The following is a 23,007-nucleotide window of genomic DNA, read 5'->3' as shown; positions in this document are numbered from 1 at the left end:
CCACAGGGATTTAAATTTAAAGTGAAATCCTATAAATATCAGAAACAAGCGGATGAGTTCCTATGGAACTTGGGTGTAGGGTCTGAAGACACACAAAAACAAGAGGCAGTAAAAGATTGATACAGTCAGTTACATAAATATAAGGAAAAAAATCAAACATTTTTGCATGGTAAAAAAAAAAAAAAACCAACACACCATAAACAAAATCAGAAGACAGTAACCTGGGAGAAAATATTGGCAAGATGCCACAGATAAAGCAAGACCATTCCCTGACAGATAATGCCCTTTTAAAAATAGGCGAAAGGCATGAACAGGTAATTCACACATACTATATATATATGAATGGCTCTTACACATAGGAAAAGCTCACAGGTAAGAGAAATGCAAATTACAACTACGCTGAACACCAGCTCATACGGCTAAAATGGGAAAGGTGTGACGTCATGCTGTACTGGTGAGGTGGGGAGGCATAGGTGTGCCATCTGTGTGGCCGGTTCATTAGTAATGCAGGGAGGGACTCCCGCAGCATCTCACAAAGCTACATACACATTCGCCTTCTGACCCCGCATCCCAGTCCTAGGAATTTACTCAAAGATCCACTTCAGCAACACAAAAATATGTGAGAACGAAGGTATTCAGTCTGCTGTCTCTCGGAGATGACCTAAATGCCGATCTGTAAGACGGTTGTGGAATAAGCCGTGCTATGTGCACACAGGGGGACACTCCTCAGCTTTGGAAGAGAATGGGGAAGAGCTCTAAGAATTCACAGAGTGTTTCCAGGTCATAGTGAGTGGGGAATAAAACAAACCAACCAACCCACAAAAGACCAGGAGTATCTGCAACATGGTAACTTTCTGCAAGGGAGAAAAGGAAATAGTGTGCACATACCCATTCATCTGTGTAGAAGGAAGCACCGGGAAGAGTAAGTCAGAAAGTAATGACATCAGTTGAACTGTTACTTACAGAAAGGAGTTGGAGGGAGGGTTCCGGGTATAGACACTTCTCAGTAGGCTTTTCTGTGTAGTTCTGATTCTCAGAACCAAGAATAAGAAAGAAACAAGAAATGACACTAGGAAAGAAACACGGATGGGAGGAGCGACCCTTTAATGGGACACAGAAGTCCAATTAAGCCTGACCTTATTTTAGATGAATAATGTAACCACACTAAAGTGAAAGACAAGAAGAAGGAGCCCAAGGAATCTGTAAACACAGAGTTTGACTGTGTACCCTCAGGCTAGAGACAAAAAAGAACTACAGATAAATACTGAAGGCTGGTTAGTGAGTTTGTTTTTCACAGTAGCATGGGGGTCCCCAGTTCTGAAGCCACTTTCTGTGTATTACAGTGTTGAGCAAATAAGTAAAAATATCTGAGATAATGGGATCCAGATTTCTCATTATTGGAGAAGGAAGTTAGAAACATAGAAAGAGGGAGAATAGAATGGACCATGTGGTGTTGAATTGGAATTGGAGTTTTCAGTGGACTTCAGTGGTTTTTAAGGTGGATGCATACATGGATGGATGGATGGATGGATGGGGAGGGAGGAAGGAAGGAAAAAAGGAAGGAAGGAAGGAAGCACACTTTTTTGCTATCTCCTAGTATCCAGATCTGTTTTATAAATGTCATTTTTCTTGCGGGGTGCCTGGATGGCTCGGTCAGTTTAAGCATCTGACTCCTGATTTTGGCTCAGGTCATCTCAGGTCATGATCTCAGGGTCATGGGATGGAGCCCCACTTGGGCTCTGTGCTCAGTGTGAAGTCTGCTTAAGATTCTCTCTCCCCCTCTTGCTTTCCCCGCCCCTGTCTCTCAAATAAATAAATAAATAAATACATAAATGTCATTTTTTGCTAAAAGGAACCAGAGCTCTGTGGAGAAAAGGCTGATTCCAAGGCTGGGACGGAGAGATTTGAAAGTGAGGCAGGAACCTCTTCTTATGCCAGAAAGTAAGAAACCGCTGAAAGGTGACAGGGACATGTCACCAGGACCCAGATACCAGCCTCAAGGAGCTTCCACCTGCCAAATCTGGGGCAGTTTTGAGCATCAAAATAAATAATGACAGGAAAACATGTAATCTGTTAAATCAAATATGAATCCATAAACCCATTCTGACATAAATAGATAAGCAAGTGAGGGAGAAACGGGGTCTTCCTTACAGTAGCGTCCCACCCAGTAAACACAGAAGAACTCATGGAACCAAATCATTGTTTGGCAACCATGCAATAAATAATCTGTTCAAGCGAGCTTGGTCCCCGGATGCTAAAACTAGTAGGTTGCATGTTATGAGAAACATGATATTGATCTCTCCACAAGGACTTGTTAATTACGATGGAAAAACAGTAACTTTGCGCTGGAAAACCTGGCACATACCACCTTAATCGAGTGGATCAGGATTAACTCACCAACACGGGACCCTGCATCTGTGCGGGCCTCCCGACATGATACACCAGGAAGGATGCAGCTTCGCTAAGAGCTTTTGTTCTTGTCCAAGATGCTGGCCTAAGTCCCATCAGGAGGAGATTCCAGATCGTCTAAATCAAGTGGCGTTTTACAAAATACCCGTGGGGCACCTGGGTGGCTCAGTGGGTTAAAGCCTCTGCCTTTGGCTCAGGTCATGATCTCAGGGTCCTGGGATCCAGCCCCACATCGGGTTCTCTGCTCAGCAGGGAGTCTGCTTCCTCCTCTCTCTCTCTGCCTCCCTGCCTACTTGTGACCTCTGTCTGTCAAATAAATAAATAAAATCTTAAAAAACAAACAAACAAAATACTCATAATGTCTAACACTCTTCCAAAAAGGTCTCGATCATGAAAGACAAAGACTAAAGAATGGAGGCCGGTCAAGGGAGGTGACCGCTAACCTCACCAAGCGATCTGGGTTCGATCCCAAACCAGAAGGAAGGTTGTGCTTTACCGTCCAGGGCATTGTTCGGGCAGTGGGTGAAATTTAAATACATTCTGTAGATGAGATCAAGACTTGGCAGACTGTGGTCCTCGGGCCAAATCTGGCTGGCTGCCCGTCTTTGTACCACTTACGAGCTCAGAGTGGTTTTTACATTTTGAAATGATTGGGAACAAAATGTAAAGAATAAAATCACTACGACATTCTGGGAAAGGCAGAACTGCAGAGACGATGAAGCCATCAGGGGTTGGGAGGAGGAAAGGGGGGGATGAATAGTTGTGGTGCTGGGAACTGTTCCACGTAGGGGGTGTACGTTTGTCCAAACTTACAAGGTTGTGCTGTACAAAGAGTGAACCTAATATTAAACCACCTGGGCGCCTGGGTGGCTCAGTGGGTTAAGCCTCTGCCTTCGGCTCAGGTCATGATCTCGGGGTCCTGGGATCGAGCCCCGCATCGGGCTCCCTGCTCAGTGGCAGGAAGCCTGCTCCTCCCTCTCCCACTCCCCCTGCTTGTGTTCCTTCTCTCGCTGTGTCTCTCTCTGTCAAATAAATAAATAAAATCTTTTAAAAAGTTTTTGAAAATTAAGTCTATTAATTTTTTAAAACATACTGTGTTGTGACACAAGCGTATATGAAATCTACATCTCTTTTTAAAAAGATTTTATTTATTTGACAGAGAGAGACATAGTGAGAGAGGGAACACAAGCAGGGGGAGTGGAAGAGGGAGAAGCAGGTTTCCCGCTGACCAGGGAGCCCGATGCGGGACTAGATCCCAGGACCCCGAGATCATGACCTTATCTGAAGGCAGACGCTTAATGATGGAGCCACTCAGGTGCCCCAAAATTTAAATTTCTGTGTCTATAAAGTTTTGCTGAACACAACCACACTTACTTATTTATGTGTTGTCTGTGGCTGCTTTCTGTGCCCGGACTGTGGGGCTGAACAATTCCTACAGAAACCCAGTGGCTCACAAAGATTAAACTGTTTACTGCCTGGCTTTTCATAGGATAAGTTTGCTGACCCCCAGATTAGATAATAGTGTTATATCACAGTATGAAGTTCCCGATTTTGATCATTGTACTCTGATTACATAAAATAAGCCCTTAATTTTTAGGAAAGACACACTGACATACAGAGGGATAAAGAGATGTGATGGCTGCAACTCTCACATAGCTCAGGGAAGAGAAATGAGGGATGGATAGACAGACAAAACAACCTGTGTGGTAAGGAGTGAATATCTGGGAAATCTGGGTGCCAAGGGAGAGTCATGTAGGAATTCCTCATATGTTGAAAGTCTACCCAGTGCCTGCAGGAAAACGGTTCCCAGATGTCGGCTCGCCACGTGCTCAAGAAGCACCAGCGTCTGTCTCCCGAGCTGGCAGCCCCGCCTCCCCGCAGAAGGCCCTCTGTTGGGGTAGACGACTCGTAGCAATGGTTGTGGACACGCTCCGTGGGGAGCCCCTCCACATCCAGCCGCAGGGGATGGACTGTGATCGACCTGAGTGGTGGGTTGAGAAGATCCTATAACTCTTAGTGGAGGGCTTAGCACATGGTCTGAGTTCCTGAGTTTGGTAGTACAGGGAAGGCTGGCATCCAGGAGGGGGAGAGGATCTAGGGTCAGGACCGCTGTTGGACACGGTCACGGACACAGCTGTGGGTGCCATGACGGTCTCCAAATACACAGCCTCCTGTCCATCTGCGAATTCTGTAACTGTATCGAAGGTAGAAAGAGGTGATGCTCGGGTCCAGTGTCGGGGTAAGGCATAGTGGCGTGTGTTCATCTGGATTGAATAATACTGACCAGCATTGATAGATGCTTGGTCTGCTAGACAGTTGCCCCATTTTGAACGCTGGATCCACAGGCCTTCTTCTCTGCGAGCCACGAAATGATTTAGGAGTGGAGGTTCGATCATGATGTCGGAGGTGGGGAACATTAGCGGAAGACCCGGGAGTGGTTGCCGTGGTAGGAGATACGGGAGTTAAACAGCATCTCCACCAGAGGGTCCAATCCACTGGCCTCCTTCAACAGAGGTACGGGTGGGGCCTTTGCTTCTGGGGGGTCCTCCAGGAGGGGTCCCCAAATTCCCATTTCGCCTACAGCTGAACACCAAGAGAGAGGACAGTGAACCGGATGTGAAGTGTATTTATTTACAGTATTCCAAGAGTGGACTGGTAACAGGTTGTTAGAGCTTTAAATGTCAAAGCCAGAAGATAAGGGAAGAATATGTTAATCAAACTGCGTATTCTGTGCCTCTGTGCGTCAGCGACCAAAATTATCAACAAGTAGTCACCTAAAGAAAATGCTGTCCTTAAAAAGTCAGCCCATTAGGGACGCCTGGGTGGCTCAGTCGGTAGAGTGTCTGCCTTCGGCTCAGGTCATGAGCCCCTGGTGCTGGGATCGAGCCCCGCCTTGGGCTCCCTGCTCTGTAGGGAGCCTGCTTCTCCCTCTCCCTCTGCCACTCCCCCTACTTGTGATCTCTCTCTTTCAAATTAAAAACAAACAAACAAACAAACAAAAAAAAAACCAACCTTATAAATAAATAAGTAAAATTCAGCCAAATAGCTAGTTGAACCAACAGCTTCTAGCTTCACCGAGGGGGTTCAGAGACCCGAGAACTGAAAGGGAATATTTTCCAACCCCAATTACCAGTGTCAGTCTAAATGCGTTGTAGCCCCGTGCACAGAGGTCAGTGCATGTCTAGATTAGAATGGGGGGATGTACAGGGGAGAGGCCATTATCTCTAGCATTTTTGAAGAGTCCTAAAACACTCACACGTTCCACTGCTCCCCCCTCTCCCTGACCACCGTCTTCTTTAACCCCAGGAAGGAGTCACGGGAGGTCTTCTGACAGCTGGAAGTTCTAGGATCCACACAACAAAGAGAAAGCGCTGTGTTTAAGCACCCACCTACTGCCAACTCCCTGCCTGTATTCTGTTTCCTTCTTACGGAAACCAGATGAAATGTTCCATTTCCCGAGCGACCCGAGAGATTGAGAGAGAGGGAGCCCCTTCCTCGATGTCAGTTTCGCCAACACTGGGATTTGAATTGGAATCTGGGTCTGATTCCCTGTGTGACTCTGCTCTGCTGGGGTGTTTGCAGAGGTCCTGGGGAACCTGTCCTTTCCTGCCAGGAGTCCCCCCCTACTCCCCCAATGTCTCCAGGTCCCTGGGGGGCACCATGCTTCCTTGGGACTGTCAACCCCAGCTTTGCACCCACATGCCTCGCTGCCCGTTCAGAAGTCACCGCGGCATCCCAGAGCCCTCCACGCATCTCGCTCCGTTTCCCACGGTGTTGCAAAAACCGCTGTGTTTTTTTCCCTAAAAACAGTGCTGCACATTCTGACATTGAAGGCAGCTTAAAAAAAAAAAATCGATTGCACGGATAGAATCCGACTTTTTAAAAACAAAAATATCTTTGAAATTTTAGCTTTTTAACTTTAAAAAAGTACTGCCTGAATATGGTGGTTGGAATTTGCCATGTCATATATTTTTAAAAGTTTCTGAAATGAAGGCTAGCGCTGTTTCCTTTGAACTACGTAGGCATAGGGGTTATGAATAGCGGGAATTTATCTTCCAGGAAAGTCTTTAAAAATCAGAAATCGGGACTTATAAACGTCTGACTTTCTGGGTCCTTCTGCCTCATCCCTACCCCCTTAACTGGGTTCTTTTTCACAGAAAGCATGGCGGGTAGGGGGTTGCTGTCTGAGAGTGTCTTTGTGAACGCCAAGAATAAAGGAGATGCCAGAGTTGAAACTACCAGGGGGGAAAAGACATCAAAGATAAGACACAGCCTGTGCGTCAAGAACACGAGTCGATGAAGCTCCTCCGTGGCCCAAGGATGCTGGCGGCCCCGTGCACGCTGCCTTCCCAGCCCGGAGGCCGTGTCTGCAGGGACAGTGAGCAGACTCAGCCGGTCAGCAGTGCACGGGGCTCGGGCTCCCAGGGAGGGAGAGTGAGGGGCAGGCACCAGTGAACGTGCACCATGTGCATTTCAGGGGGTGGGCGGTGGGGGGGTGGGTCCATGCATCAAGCCTGGCAAAAACCCAGCGGGTGGGCTGCCCTCACATCGCAAAACTAAGGTCTCTCCAAAGACATGAGCTTGTTCAACCCAGAAGCGGGCGGGTGCATGCCTGACCCACTTAGAGCAAAGCTGAGTTTAAACACATCTTTTTAAAAATAGCGTTTTTCCTGGTTATAAAATGAATGCACCCCAAGTGCAGAAATACTAGGAAACCCAGAAAATGATAAAGAAGAAAATTAAAGCCACTTGAAATCTCGCCGCCCAGAGACGACAGGGGACGACGTAAAGAAGAAGTTGAAATCGCGATGTGCTGGTTCCACATCCATCTTCTGGGGGTGCTGCCGTGTGTCCTGTGTGCTTCTAGAAATGCACACGGAAAGAAACGGCTTACATAAGTGGGACCAAACGTGCTATTTCCAAGCATTCCCTCTTTATGGTCCATGTGATGAGAATGTCCGTAACCGGACCTCATATACAGCATCATTTTCATAGCTCCACAGTGAGGAATTGCTCCAATCATCAGAAATCTACTTTGTGAAATATATCTGTGTCTTTGTTTAAAAGAGGAGAAAGTTTAGAAGAAATACACTTTTAGTGAGAAGGGGGACTTATTTTCTGTTGTTGTTGGTTTTTTTTCTTTTTTTCAAATAATTACACTCCTTAAAATAACCAGAGCTAATACTGTGCTGTATTTTTTTTTTTTAAGATTTTATTTATTTTCAAGAGAGTGAGAGCACAAGCAGGGGGAGAGGGAGAAGCAGGCTCCCTGCTGAGCATAGGGCTCGATCCCAGGACCCCAGGATCATGAGATCAAGACCTGAGCTGAAGGCAGATGCCTAACCGACTGAGCCACCCAGGCGCCCCTTGTGCTGTATTTCTCAGTAACTTAAAAAAGTATATTTTAAGGCATCACTAGAACCATGCTCTGTATAGGGTTTTGCCTTCTGATTAAATCACCTGTCGGAGTGCAGTGGGCTTTTTGTCTGTATGACCGATGGCTACTTGATAGTTAGTGTTCATGTGAGGATGCTGTGAAGTTTTCGTGTTGTTTCCAACTTTTCTCGTTGTGAGGCTGTGATGAACAGTTGTGCCCCCGAGTTATTTTGTTTCTCTGAATACTGCTTAGGATGCATTCCTGGAAAGATGGTCACTGGGTCAGAAGGTGTAATATTTTTAAGGCTCTGGTTGCAAATAAATGAACAGACTGGTTTTAAAATTCCTCCTCCTTATTACTATCAAATACGCTTTTGCTTATAATAAAATGGGTGCTGTAGATATCTCTTACTGTCTTATTTAATTTTAAAGCTGGTCTCTTAGTTCTTTTCTTAGAAGTATTTACGAAGAATTAATTACTAGTAGTATATCTAAACATAAAAACCATGGGTTTTTTTGCCAAAAATTTTTGGAATAATTTTTAAGGATAACCAATCATCTTAAAGAAATTTTAAAATAAAAAGTCATCATAATAAGGCCTAATAAATAATAAATAAAGCCTAAATAAATCTCCCTCCCTCCCTTTTCTATGAATTTTGCGTAGTTGGAATAAAAGTATAGTCGTTTTCATATATTTAGGTTTTTTTATTTAGCAGAGTGTTGCAAGCCTTTCTTCCCACACACTCCTCATAACTATCATTTTTAATGACCGTGAATTATTCGGTTGACCTCACCTGCCACAACGTACTCAACGTTTCCCTGTTGAACATTTAAGTTATTCCCACATTTTTACTTTCGTAGCACTGTGGGGAATGTGGACTGTTTCCTCGGGTTTGAATTCCCCCCAAATGGATCACCTGGGTCTGAATTGAAATTGTTCCTTCAGAATTTTCACACACGTTCCTACTGGCCTGTCCTCTAGCTTAGTCTTAATCCTTGAAGTTTTATTCCAACCACCTGGTGAAGTGGAGGGCACCCCCGTTGGCAGGGCACCCACTAGCTGCTGGGAAGTCCTCAGGAACCAAAGTGGTCACATTGGCAAAGTGATGGAGCCCATTTCCCGCATGCCCCATTGGGAAACTCAAGGGAGCGCATTGATCCGCCTGTCTCCGAAACCTCTCATTCCACATCCTTCGCAAACCAGAAAAGAAACTCCACAGCACCAGGGACCCGATTGCTATGTAACCCCCTCCTTTCTTCTTCCTTTTTTTTTTTTTCTTTTTTCCTTTTTCTGTTTCCTTTTGCGAGAACATCACCAGCCCGGGATGGGAAGTCATGTCTGGTGTCTCCTTTCTGCTAAAGCAAACTCCAGCGACTTCATTCCCAGAAATGCAAAATTCGTGAAGTTCATAAATGCCTCTTTGTTGACCGTGAGCCGTGTGGTTTGGCCCCTAGAGTTATCTCAGATAGCGCAAATAAATCTGGCGGCCTCCAGTTGTCTCAGACTGAGCATTACCTCCCTCCCCGCGTTGTCCCCTCCCTGCAGAAATTTCCTCTTGGCCTTCAGCTGCACAAACGCCGTCGTCTCATCAATATGCCCTGTTAACTGCTGCCAAACCTCCGGCAGTTGACTTCATATGTTCCCTTAATCATTTCTCTTTGTTCTAGAAGTCTGTGTTTGGTTTCTAAACCACCCCCCCAACCTCCTCGCCTAATTCCGCCGTCACCATCCCTGGCCGTGCACATGACTGTCTCCTGTCTTCGTGTTTATTTAAAGAACATCCTCGATGGCCTGCCATTGAGAGAGCTTTTGCAGTCTGCTCACAACGTGCTAAGTCATCCCCCACCCGCTCCCCTAGAAAAGTGCACGAGCTGCTGCCCGCAGCCTTCGGAGCCCAGGTGAGGGAGGGGTTTAAGGAACTTTCTGGAAAGCATGAGGCTCCAAGAAGACAGTGTTACGTCCGCGCACGGACAAAGATTCTTTCTCTCTTTTCTGCTGGTCCAGCCCAAGAAAAGGACGCTTTATTCTTGGAGCCCAACAGTGCACAAGAACGGCCGGTCTCAGTGGCTTATTCATAGGGTCCAAGAGAAATACTTCTGGAGCTGTGCTTCTTGCACGATGAAAGTGGGCTTGGCACACGTACGGCGGGCGGCCTGCTCGCTGGGAATGCCCTGGGCCGGTGGCACCCGCCGCCCCCACCTGACGTGGCCCGGCTCCTCTTAGCAAGCGAGGGGGTCTTCTGGGCTCCCTGTGACCATGGTCTGCACACACCGGTGCCGAGCTCTACCGGCCGGCAGTGCACAGGGAGGCACTGTGTTATTGCTCCCTGATTTTAAGTGTGTTTCTCCTCTTACCCCTTGTAGACCCCTCCACCCCCTACCCTGAGCCCCGAGAGCAGCGGAAGAACCACCAGATCGGGGGTTCAGAGCCCTTTCTTCTCGCCTGGGGGGTGCTGTAGAACCCTGGAAACTTACCGGAAGCTTCCTACAAATACCATCTCTCTGTCTCTCTCTCCTCCCTCCCCTCCTTCTTCCCTCCCCCAAAAGTATTTCAGAGAGTCCCCAGCAGCTGCACTGCAGTTGCAGTGGACCAACCTGATTTTTGCTCTGTTTCATAAATCCTACCACGAACCATGCCGCTCAGGACCTGCTCAGCACCTTCTGGGAATGCACAGGAAAGCCTTCCTAACATGGAGTTAAAATATGTAGAAAGTAGCTGGGAGGAAATTTTGGTGTGAGGGATTCCCCCTGCCCCCCACACTTTCCTTTTCTAAAGAAAAAAAAAAGGTTAATGTTGACTCATTTGGTGGAGATATAAGGCATTTTCCTACCTATCCCCAAAGGGAAGTTTGTGTTCTTTTAAATGAAACCATTTTAAAAGCAGAACTCAAGCCTGAAATGATCCAAGGTTCTCGGACTTCTCAGAAGGTGTAGATTTATTTACTATAGTTAAAACATAATTAGTTCTCAGGGGATAGTGTATCTTTTAAACGGCTTTATTGCCACCATATTGGCTTTCTGAATAATCAGAAACTTCTGTTATGATTATGTTCTAGTGTTCGGACAGAAACACACCGTAAGTAGAAACAAATGTCAGGAACTGCTAGTTGTCACTTGGAGAAGGGACACCACATCAGGGGGAAAGAAAGAACGTCTCGATAGGATATTCCAGAGAAATAGAATCGAACAACAACATTTTTTTTTTTTTAGGATTTTATTTATTTGACAGAAAGACATACGAGAGAGGGAACACAAGCAGGGGGAGTGAGAGAGGGGGAAGCAGGCTTCCTGTTGAGCAAGGAACCCGATGTGGGGTTCGATCCCAGGACCCTGGGATCATGACCCGAGCCAAAGGCAGACGCTTAAGGACTGAGCCACCCAGGTGCCCCCAAATCAAAAACATCTTAAATGAACTAACAGCTCAGGCGGGCACCCCCAACCCCACTCTTTTTTGATTATGGTGTTTTCTTAGTCTCTTCTCCTTTGTTATCAGAGGCTGGGAATGGGGTCAGTAGCCCTCGAGACCCGGGAAATGGCCCTTTTTCTTCCCCACACACCCCCGCAGATGAGTGCAAACAGGGTCCGTAAGCTCCGCGGTCGTGTCCCTGTTCTGGCTGACCAGTCTTTCCCACCGTTTGCAGGTTGATGTTTGAGATCCCGCAGGAAATGGGGTTAATAGCCATCGCAGTCCGCCAGACGCAGGGCAAAGGTCAGTCATCTTTTGTTATCGTTTCTGTTGTTCTGTTTTCTACAATCTGCGACTCTCGTGGCCAGATTGCCGATTGAGTGGGTGTGCTGATCCCGGAGAAGACTCAAGTCAGGAGTGCTTGTTTTCAGATCCCCAAAAATGGAGGAAGAGGGAGGGAAACTGATCAGAAGGCTGAGTCTTGGTACAATTAAAGCTTTCTCTTGAACCAGGATGGTTATTAATCGGGGGACATTCGCTGGGGATGCTTTTAACATTCCATCACCTACATCTTGTAAATTCTTTCAGACACATTGTAAGCATTGCAAATGTGTGAATCGTTACTGTGTTACAGAGACATTTATTTGCCCGAAGGTTCTCTGGGAGGTGCCTTCTGGGTACCTGTTGAGTGTCCCGTGGAGAGCCCTTACGTCTGCCAGCCACACGGGAAAGTCCATGACCAGTGGTCAGTGCCCCTTCACTAAGTGACAACAGAGAAGCCAACAGCTGCTCCCAGCTTCTGCCACCTGCTGACCCTCGGAAACGAGAGCCCGCATCCTCCCAGAATCCACCCGGGGTCCAACCGCAAGCAGACTCCGTCCTCGGTGGTCCTGCCGGAGGCACTTGGCTCCCCCTGCCCCCGCCCCCATGGTGCCAGGCCAACCCAAACGTGCTTTTAACTCTCAGAGGCTCTTATGCCTTTCTCAGAAGGTGGAATGAAATAAGAAATTCACTGTTTTCCACTTCTTTCCTTTGAACACGTCTTTTGAACATAACTCAAAGAGAAAATACATTTTATCCAAAGCTGGGGTGGGTTGGGGGGGGGGGCTCAATATGGTGGTTAAAAAAAAGAACGTAGAAGAACTTCCTCTCATTTTGAGCATTTTCTTCTCTTCTATTTTAGGAAAAATAACTCTGAGAGTTAATATCAGAGATTACTTTTTAAAGTCTGCTTCCTTCCTTCCCCCCCGGATAACAGTGAGATCTAACTCACAGACCATACGGTTCCCCCAATTCAAGTATACAATTCTGAGGTCTTTAATATTTTCACAGGGTTGTGGGAGCATCACCACAATACGGGTCAGTTCTAAACTGTGGCGTCCAGGACCTCTCCTGGACCAGGACAGACCTGGTCCGGTTTCTCCACTCTCTCTGGTTTTGCCGGCATTACCAGATGGTGACAATTAAGCTGACAGGCATGTTCAGACCCTGTAGGACTTTGAATCATCAAAGCGTAAATGATCTGCTCACTGAGGCGGAACACTCCTCGACTTACCAGAAACCGTTCAGCAACACAGCACCAGACTTTAAAACGCTTCTCTGTTCTTGAGTTAGCCCCAGAACCTCCAAGCACCTTCATCAGTGCGGCTGGTCACACGTGGAGCTCTGAGTCTGGGGCCCATTTTCGGGCACCGTGCATGTGACTGTCCATATGTGACTGTCTAGGCAAGGTGGCCGCTTTCCTGATGGGGACCTCTGTGTTCCAGGGCGGGGAGCAAACGCTTGGCTGAGCCCCTTGGGGTGCGCCCTGTCCACCCTGCTCATCTCCATCCCGCTGAGATCCCAGCTGGGACAGAGGATCCCGTTCGTCCAGCATCTGATGTCCCTGGCCGTGGTGGAGGCGGTGAGGTCCATCCCTGAGTACCAGGTACGTGAGACCCGCCCGCCCTGCAAACCCACCCTGCGTGCAGATCTCAGTTGGGGTTGGTGTGTGGGTGTGTCCAGATGACCCCTGCGTGTAGAGTTCCAGGCTGCTCTTGGCCAAGCTGGCAGCCGAGTGGTTGCTCCTGGAGTTTTAAAAGCACCATCAGCTCTTAGAGTGGCTCCGGGTTCACTGGGATGGGTTTATTTCCCAGAATTCCCTTTCTGTGCTCTTGTCAGGTTGCTCAAGCATCTTAGGGCAAGCCTCCTTTTTTTTCCCCCTCCTTTAACTGAAGCACATCAGACTGACATCCACACTGTTGTGTCTTCTGGTGAAAAGGCTTGTTGTCTGGAGCTAAACAGCCTTCTCATTCCCTATCTTCATTTAGCACCGTTCATGCTCAGCAGAACAGCTCTTGTCTGTGGCTGCCCAAGTTCAATGTGTAGGTTCATTTGGGGTGTCTGCTCCCCGCTGTAGGGACAGAGGTGCCTGCTTCATCATCAATGCTTCTGCGTCAATTAGTAAGGAGACAAGGAAGAGGGCGATTAATGCAGTTTTCTTAGACGAATTTCATGTGAATATCAAAAGGGGGGTTCCTCCCCAGCCTCCCTCCCGCCTACATTTCTTGCATCGAGCTGAACACAATTATAGTATTAAGTCCTGAAGTGAGAGGCTAAGATCATGACTTTCAAAGGGGCCTGACCTTGTGTTTAACAGGGAAGCTGTCCTCCCATCCAACATGGTCGTGGCCTCATGGTCACCGTGTGTGGGACTAGGGATATGTTTCCCAGATCACGTGGAGTCCCTGGCATGCACGCTGGAATGTGACGTTTGTAGCAGCATTCAGCATCCTTGCGCTCTGTATCCAGAGGGCCTGGGCTCCTCCGGCTGCCATACACCTTCACAGGTCAGCCTCATAGAAGGCAGTTGAGAAGATAAAGTTCTGTCGTGGGGCACGTATTTTTAATCCTAGCAGCAGGTTCATTAGTCTTGGGAAAATAATTTCAAATTTACATCGGGCTGCCTGGGTGGCTCAGTCGGTTGAACATCTGCCTTCGGCTCAGGTCATGATCCCAGGGTCCTGGGATCAAGTCCCACATCAGATTCCCTGCTCAGCGGGGAGCCCGCTTCTCTGTCTGCCATTCTCCCTTCTTGTGCTCGCTCACTCTCTCTGACAAGTAAATAAATAAAGTATTTTTTAAAAATTTAAAGTTTACATCAAGTGCCCTCCTTAATGCCCATCACCCAATTACCCCATCCCCCCATCCATTCCCCTCCCGCAACCCTCAAGCACTGAGTGTTATAAGCAACTGATGAATCACTAAATTCTACCCTTGAAACTAAGAATATGCTATATGTTAACTAAATTGAATTTAAATAAGTTTTTAAAAGAAAACAATGCTAAGAAAAACATGCAAAAAAATAATATTTATCAATTTCATGTATCATAAAGCATTATATTCTAAAAAAGGAAGAATATTAAGGAAAGCATGCAAAAAATAGTATTAGCCATTTCATGCAAGCTATTATAAAGCATTATTATCTTCTTTAAAAAATAAAATTATGGGAGGGGGTGGGGGAATGGGTAACCGGGTGATGGACAAGGAAGGCATGTGATGTAATGAGCACTGGGGGTTAAATAAGACTGACGAGTCACTGAACTCTACCTCTGAAACGAATAATACACTCTATGCTAATTAATTGATCTAAATTTTTAAAAGGATATTTAAAAAACAGTAGGAAACAAGAAAAAAATATATAAATAAAATTTAAAATTTAAGTTAGTCTGTTTAGCTTTTCCTGGCTTTGATCGTGACCTTGTAGCCTCACATGTTAACTGAGCGAGCATTCTCTGAGCGCCTCCTGGGCAGGGAGGCCCTGCCAGGCACTGTGGGCAGCGAGATGGGAGGTGGGAAGCTTGCCCTGTGGGAAGGGGGGTGGCGAGGGGGTACGCCACCTCCTCCTCCTTGAGGAGCTCCCACGCAAGTTCCTGTCCTGTTTCTGCATTTGCGCAGCTCGGTCTCACCTGTGTGGTGTGACTTTGGTTTGGGATTGGGTTTATTCTGGTTTTATTTTACTTGCAGTTTTACTGAGATAGAATTGACAAACCCGACCGTGTAAATTTCAGGTGTGCAGTGTAATGACTTGGCGTACATATATTGTGGACTAATTACTGCATCAAGTTAACCTCCTTCACCTCCTAGAGTCACCCCAAAAGCATTTTCTCCCCTTGTGATGAGAACTTTTAGGATTTACTTTCTCAGTGCTTTCTAAAATTTTTTATTGAACTTCAATTTAATGAACATATATTGTATTATTAGTTTCCGGGGTAGAATGTAGTGACCCATCAGTTGCCTACAACACCCAGTGCTCATTCCATCACGTGCCCCCCTTAATGCCCATCTCCAGCCTCCCCTCCCTCTTAGTATTTCTTTTGGACAGAGCCGTTTGGCCTGCACAGTACAGCTCCAGGATGGTGGGAATAGGCCCCTGTTGCATAGAGTTTGCCTTCCTTACGTCCTTGGCCAGATGTCCCTGTCAGCACACAGATCGTGCCCGTCTCCCTGGACCAGAGCTGGTGTCCCGGGAACGCCCGCTGTTCCTTCTGTCCGCGAGGTCCCCGCTGGGCGCCTGGAGCCCTCCACCCGGACATTCCTGCTTCTACTCTCCTCCCCGCGCCTGCAAGTTCTGTTTGCCCTGGGAGGCCCAGCTTCGGTGCCATTACCAGAAACCTCTGGCTACAAACTCCCTCCTCTAACTAACCTTTCTGCATTTTGCAGTTCTGAGTTGCCTTATAGTGTCTCGCATGGATCGCTCGGAAGCAGAGTGATTCGTGTCCCTGTGCCATCTCCTGTAAAGTAACCAGCGACTTGAATGCAGGATTAGTTTTCTGCCTGTTCCAAAGGGCCTAACACCGTGCTGTATGCCTGGGAGGCCCGCCGCAGCTGTTCCAACAAATGATTGGGACAGTGAGACAGAAGCATGCAGCCTTTCTCTGCATCTTGAAATAGAGGGCATTGTTTACTTGCACGAGAACCCACGATTTCATAAGCTGCAGCATTAACTAACTAGGTCCGAAAATGTGAAATAAAACAGGTGCCCAGGGGCAGGACCAGCACAAAGGAGAGCGGAGCTGCCGCTTCCATGCCGAGGGAGTGGTTTCCAGGTCTGGGCAGCGACTGTGCTGGGCATGGGGGGGACCCAGAACGGCAAGAGAGGACAAAGAAGGGGACCTGGGAGAGTGACCAGAAACGCCTCCTGTATTGCTCGATGTCCCCTGGGACAAGGTGGCAGAATGCACCCCCATTGAGATCCCTGTTCAACCACAGAAAAAACCACGAAGCTCCCGGCTGGTTACAGGTCCTGGTGCACACCCTCCCCTTACTTACACTTTTGTTCTTTTGTGCTTCTGCTTTCTTCTCCCACCTAGAGTGCTCAGCTAAGGCAGACGAGCTTCTGAAGAACAGAAACGCATTCCATCTGGCCACTGTGCAAAGAAGACTTTGTTGGAGGGAAAGAAAGGATTTTTTTTTTGCTTGCAGTAGGCTACATAGCTAGTGTTAAGCACCCGGGAGCGGGGGGCGGGGGTGTCAGAAAGCCCTGGGTTCGAATCCCAGCTCTGCCACTTCTAAGTGTAAACCTCAGGCAAGCCAGGCCATCTCTCCCCGCTTCAGTGTCTTCCTTGTTTAAACAGAAGTGAAACCAGTACCCCCACGTGGGTTTGGTGTAAGTAATCTACAGACCAGTGCTGAGGTGGGGCTTGGTGCCGGGCGGGCCCTCAGGGAAGGAAGAGCCAGGCTTGTGGAATTTGAGGCGACCTGATACCCTGCGGTCTTTTGGTTTATTCTCCCGAGTGTCTTTCTTCCAGATTTTCTTCCTCTCCCCACACATGGCACCACCTGGCTCCCAGCCCCAGGTCCCGGAGGCCCAACAGCTCCGGCATCCACTGGGTCTCACCCAGTCCCTGTGTCCCTGCTTAAGAGTTGTGGCAGGAGGTTGGGGGGGCCCAGTTCAAGGCAGTGTCCGCCCTCCACTGTGACCGTGACCAGGAGGCCCAGGCCGGGCTGCCCAGGTTTGCTTCCAGACAGAGAGGCAGCGAGCCTCAGAGCAAATCTGTTCTGTTCTGTTGGCTGTTGGCAGTTGGTTGAGGCCTTTGGTGATAATCTGGTGAACCAGGTTCTTTCTCTGTATCTCTCTAGGATTCTACTTGAGACATTTCTTCCCACCCTTGGTGACAGTGGTGAACTTGGGGCATCTTTCTCTCTCGAGTGTGAGCTCCTTAAGGGAAAAGAACCCTGCGCGTGTTTCGGTCTCCCTGCACCCTGCCCCCTGCACACAGTAGGCACTCAATGGGGGTGGCTGTTGACACGGGGACCCCTTGGAGACAGTTGCTGGTTCAGTTCCAGATCACCACAATAGAGTTTTGGTCTCCTGAGGCATATAAAAGTCACGTTTACCCTACACCGTGGTCTATTAAGTGTGTAATAGCATTCTGTCTAAAAAACAGTGTACTTACATACCTTGATTAAAAGATACGTTATGGCCAAAAAATGGTCACCATCATCGGAACCTTCAACCAGATCACAGATCACAGATCACCATACCAAAGGCTGCAAAGTTTGAAATGTAAGAATTACCAAAACGAGACACAGAGACCCAAAGGGAGCAAATACCATTGGGTAAATGGCACCACTAGGCTTCCTGGGCTCAGGGTTGCCACCGATCTGGGATAATGGAGAGTGCAGAGCTGTGGCGAGAAAGCCAGATTTATTACGCCAGGTATCATCTGTAGGTCTCTCTTCTGGCCCCAAGGTGGTCCTTGACCACTGGATTGTCCCAAACACTGACTGGCCGTCAGAACAAGAGGCAAGGATGAGATCCCAAGTTCCATTAGATTCCAGAGTCTCCCACTCATCTTCCTTTTAGCTGGATGACCACTCCTGGACCCTTCGTGTCCCGTGATGGCTTGATTAACGTGCGCATTTCCTTTTAGGATATCAACCTACGAGTAAAATGGCCCAACGATATTTATTACAGTGACCTCATGAAGCTTGGTGGAGTTCTGGTTAACTCGACGCTTTTGGGAGAAACATTTTATATACTCATTGGTGAGTTGTGAAAGCCTTTCATCCACATTTTTCGATGAAGAAAAGCAAAAATAAAAATGGTTTCTACATGACTACCTTGAGGGGAGTGGATTATCATATGGGATTACTTTTTCTTTTGAGTCTTGAGTTACGGAGCACAATATGTATGCAAAACAGGCCAGATTGGTTGAAAGCCCCTTCCAGAGGTTTAGCGTTCCTGTCTCTGGCCATGGAAACCACCAGATTGGTACCTCATCAAACAGGCTTTTTCCTGCACCTCTCCACACGCCGGCTTCTTGTCAAATTAGAAGTGGTGAAAATAAATGTTTAATATGCCACTTTGTAATAAGAAAAGAAAGCTAACTTCAAGGATGGGGCTCCTGGTGCTTTTTGCATTCTCAATTGAACCTTCCCCAAGCCGTGAAAAAGTTGCGTGTGTTTTTGGACTTTTTTGGTTTTTTGTTATTTGACCTTCGGAAGAAGCTCCAGGCTGGTCAGGGTCGGGTGCAGAATCCCATTTCCCCTCAGCACATCCACATCAGGCAAGAAGGATGCAGACACAGTTTCAGAAGTTCTTAGGCTCCCGCCCCTCTGACACTCAGCTTCTCCCTAATGTCTGGGAGAACTTACTGTTCAGAAATGAGTAGTGGGCAGGAGAACGTGTGATGATGTGTCTTTGGGAAGTACCAGCCAGAAAGTGCAAAGCTGGTTTCCAGCTCTGCCACCAACTGGCAATGTTACTCTGGGCCAGCTGTTATTCTGGGCCATTTTAAAATGCGTTCACTAGGCTAGAAGCGAACGTTCCAGAGCAGGGCCCAGAGATATCGAGGAGGTCTGGGGATGGTTTCTGTCAGTGTCGGGGAAAGGAAACATGGTCCTATAGGGGGAATTCATGGTTTTTATTCAATTCTTAAGGCCATGGGATGCGATGGGGGAGAGGGGAAAAGAGTCAGTTCCCAGGAGGGGTGCCCTCTTGTCCTTGGAAAGACATGGCCTGAGTTGGCGGTAGTCATTGCGGCTGTTTTCCCCAGGACTCTGAATTTTCTGAACAGAAGGGAGCTTTTTCAGCACCATATGCCCTCAATTGAATGCCTTATGCTCCAGTACTCTGTGTTGTTGGAGAACAAATGAAGAAATGCCGATTCTTTCCTGTTGCTGGAGTTACTTGTTCTCTTTTTCCAGATGTAATTGATATTGCTTTATATTTTAATAGCCAGTATATTAAAAAAACACACACACACCAACCTCCCCCCCCCAAACTGAGACCAATCAGTCCTTTCCTTCATACTGAAAATGGCCCAGAACATCTGATGAAGAGTACTGTTCTCCACCGTTCTTGTAAATGTCATCATTCTGTCGGAGGCGAGGATTTGGGGAATTTTTGTCTCAGAGGCACTGAAAACAAGAGCGTCTCACTGCTTAGTTCCTGCAATATTTCATTTCTTATGGAAGACGTCTTTGAGGTTGATTGAGGGCCCTGTTGAAAACCGAGTTTCGGCTTCTCAAAGACTCCCACTCTCCTGGAGAGGATGGCGGTATTAAGTAACAGCAGAGACGAGCCCATTCAGACCCACTGCTGGTGACTCCCTTTTCTGAAGCTCTGGGTTGGGAGCCCAATGAAAGAGCCACTGAACACGGGTTGGCCCCCTGCCAGCAGCATAACCCTCGCACCAAAGACTTCCAAGGATCACGCAGGAAAGGATGTGTTCTAGGGTTATGCCATGACCAGGGTTTGAAATCTCTGAATCCAGAGTTTATGCCTTAAGACCTGAGGGAGATTCTATATTTTCAGGCACGTGTTTTGTTACTCAAGTCAGAAAAGAAACGGGAGGCTTTGCTTTCTCTTGGGCTCAGTGCAGAGCCACGGTTCTTGGCGAGACCCCAGGAAGCACTGTTTCAGAGGCCATTCCAAGGAGCTTTGCCCCATTCAGAGCTCCTGTTTAACTGAATCGAATCTGGCTGGGTCCCCCCACCCCCACCAAACCGATCCGCAGCAAGGTTGGGGTGGACGAGGATAATCCTTGGACAAGGATAATAAAGGAACAATGAAAAGGAAGAAGGTCCCAAAGACACAAGTCATTCATTTATTTTTTAAAGATTTATTTATTAAAAAAAAAAAAAGATTTATTTATTCATGGGAGAGAGCGAGAGTAGGACGCAGGGAGTGGGGCACACAGAGAAGGAGAAAGTACATTAAGCAGACACTGTGCTGAGCGGGGAGCCCCATGCGGGGCTCGATCTCATGACCCTGAGATCATGACCTGAGCTGAAACTGAGAGTTGGGCACTCAACCAACGGGACCCCCCGCCCCAGGTGCCCCAATAAGTCATTCTTTGAGTGGCCAGAGATGATAAATTTGAAATGAGGGAAAGGAAGCAGAGAGTCGGTTATAAAGGCTGGAACTTCTTCCAGGGGGTTGGGAGGAACGTGCGACGCCCTCAGTAGGTTGAGCCGCTCATGTTTTTCTACTGTTTTTGTGTAGGCCTCGGGTTTAACGTGAGTAACAGCAACCCCACCATCTGCATTAATGATCTCATCGCAGAATACAACAAGCAACACAGGGCAGGGCTAAAGCCCTTAAGAAGCGACGGTCTCATCGCCAGAACCGTGACTGTGCTGGAGAAACTGATCGACACCTTTCAGGACAAAGGGCCCAATGGCGTCCTTCCCCTTTATTATAAGTATTGGGTACACAGGTCAGTGCTGGCCCATCTTCCTCCTTTTAAAATGTCTTCATTAAGTGACTTGTTCCGTATCCTAAAACAGGAAGCTAAGCACAGATCTAGATAATTTTTTAAAAATATTTATTTATTTTGGAGAGAGAGCACGTGCAAGCAGGGGAAGGCACAGAGGGAAAGGGAGAGTCTCAGGCAGACTCTGCACCAAGCTTGGAGCTCAGCACGGGGCTCCATCCCATGACCCTGACATCAAGACCTGAGCTGACACCAAGAGTCAGACGCTTAACCGACCACACCCCTCACGTGCCCCTAGATAATTTTTTAAAAAGATTTTATTTATATACTTGACAGAGATCACAAGTAGGCAGAGAGGCAGGCAGAGAGAGAAGAAGGGAAGCAGGCTCCCCGCTGAGCAGAGAGCCCGATGCGGGGCTCGATCCCAGGACCCGGGATCATGACCTGAGCCGAAGGCAGAGGCTTTAACCCACTGAGCCACCCAGGTGCCCCTAGATAATTATTTTTTACCTTTTTGATGGAGAAAACTGGCATCCACCGCATTGAGCGAGTTATCATCAGCAATACCGGGGTGGGAGGTGGTGGGGCCCGGCATCCCGTGCCTGCTGGTGGGATGCTGTGGGCAGGACACAGCCTCACCTGAGAGTTTTCCGGCATGTTTAAGTGGAGCCTAACTCAAGGAAACAGACACTTGTTAAATTCTAGAACATTCTAAAAAAAAAAATTCTAGAACATTCTAGATAACAACCGTTTTCAAAGTGAGATCCCCCAGGGGGGCGGGAGCACCCTCATACCTGGGAACTTGTTAGAAATAGATCGTCCTAAATCAGAAACTCTGAGGCTGGGCGAACATTCGTGTTTTAACGCGTGCTCTAGGGGGTCCGAGGCACCCGGAGCATGAGAAGCGTGGTGGATTCCAGTAGGCCACTAACACATCAGAAACATCCAGGTCTTCAAACACACGAAATAAAAAGAAGGTCGAGGTTTGTTTGAGAGTAAAGAGGCATGACAACTAAATGCAGAATGTGATTCATAATTAGATCCTGGATGAGCCGAAATTGCCACAAATGATATTAATGGGGCAATGGGGAAATTTAAACATGAACTATCTGCTAGATGTTACTGTATGGAGATTAGGTTTCTCAAGGGTGATAATCACATTCTGGTTTTGTGGGAGATTGTTCTTAGGAGGTACGTGCCGAAGTATTTAAGTATAAAGTGGCGTGATGCCTGCAACTTATTTTTAAATGTCAGCAAAAAAGCATGTGTGTGCGTGAAGAGAGAAAGCGAATATGGAAGATGTTACCAGTTGGTGTGAATATTAGCGAAGGGGGATTCTGGGGGTCCTTGTCCTGTGTCTTCAACTTCTCTGTAGGTTTAAAATTCTTCCAAATGAAAATAAGGGGGGGTGGCGGACACTGGGGTGGACCCTCTATTTTAGAAACTATTAACAGGGATGTGACTCAACGGGTACATTTGGAAAATATTAAAAGAAATAGCGTTAGGGGTGGCTGGGTGGCTCAGTGGGTTAAGCCTCTGCCTTTGGCTCATGTCATGATCCCAGGGTCCTGGGATCGAGTCCCACATCGGGCTCTCTGCTTGGCAGGGAGCCTGCTTCCTCTCTCTCTGCCTGCCTCTCTGCCTACTTGTGATCTCTGTCTGTCAAATAAATAGATGAAATCTTTAAAAAAAAATACAGCCTTGTATTTACAAAAAAAAGCAGCATTAGAGTGAGTTCAACTTCCGTTGATGGTACCAGCTTTGTTTTAGAAAATCCACTTTCCAGCTCAGCTGCTTTTTCCCCAGTTTCAGCCCAAACACTTAGAATGGCACAGCGGTTCTTAAAAGTGCTGGATGGGGGGAGCCAGTGGGACAGATCACCATCTGGATGGTCAGATGATCGGAATTAGGAGCAAGGCCACGTCCCCGTTGGTAGAAGTTCCCATCCCCAGTTCCATCACCCTGATTTTCTAGTAGCTAGCAAAACAGTTCAGGCGGGACCAGTGAAAGTCAAAGCATTTTCTCTCTCCCACAGACCCCCTCCCCATCCCCATACCCCCGCCCCCCCAGCAGGAGGGGTGAGTACTTAGCCGCCTGTCTCCAGACGCTGCATTA

General features: G+C 47.6%; 1 protein-coding gene across 4 annotated transcripts in view; it reads left to right on the top strand.

Annotated features, from left to right (window-relative positions):
- Window positions 1-23,007, top strand: part of HLCS (holocarboxylase synthetase) — a 216,723-nt gene that overhangs the window by 190,470 nt on the left and 3,246 nt on the right. For all 4 annotated transcript variants that reach the window (XR_006818012.1, XR_006818011.1, XR_006818010.1 and 1 more), the window contains exons 7-10: window positions 11,427-11,494; window positions 12,958-13,118; window positions 18,106-18,220; window positions 20,682-20,895. Coding sequence is in view for 1 of the 4 variants with exons in the window: in XM_046002075.1 (XP_045858031.1) it covers window positions 11,427-11,494; window positions 12,958-13,118; window positions 18,106-18,220; window positions 20,682-20,895 (558 nt within the window). In the remaining 3 variants the exon portion in view is untranslated. The remainder of the gene's footprint in view (window positions 1-11,426; window positions 11,495-12,957; window positions 13,119-18,105; window positions 18,221-20,681; window positions 20,896-23,007) is intronic.

This window comes from Meles meles, chromosome 4 (genome assembly GCF_922984935.1).
Source record: "Meles meles chromosome 4, mMelMel3.1 paternal haplotype, whole genome shotgun sequence".
Taxonomy (NCBI): Eukaryota; Metazoa; Chordata; class Mammalia; order Carnivora; family Mustelidae; genus Meles; species Meles meles.
The sequence above is the reverse complement of the archived record's forward strand: the minus strand, read 5'-3'. Positions and strand labels throughout refer to the sequence as shown.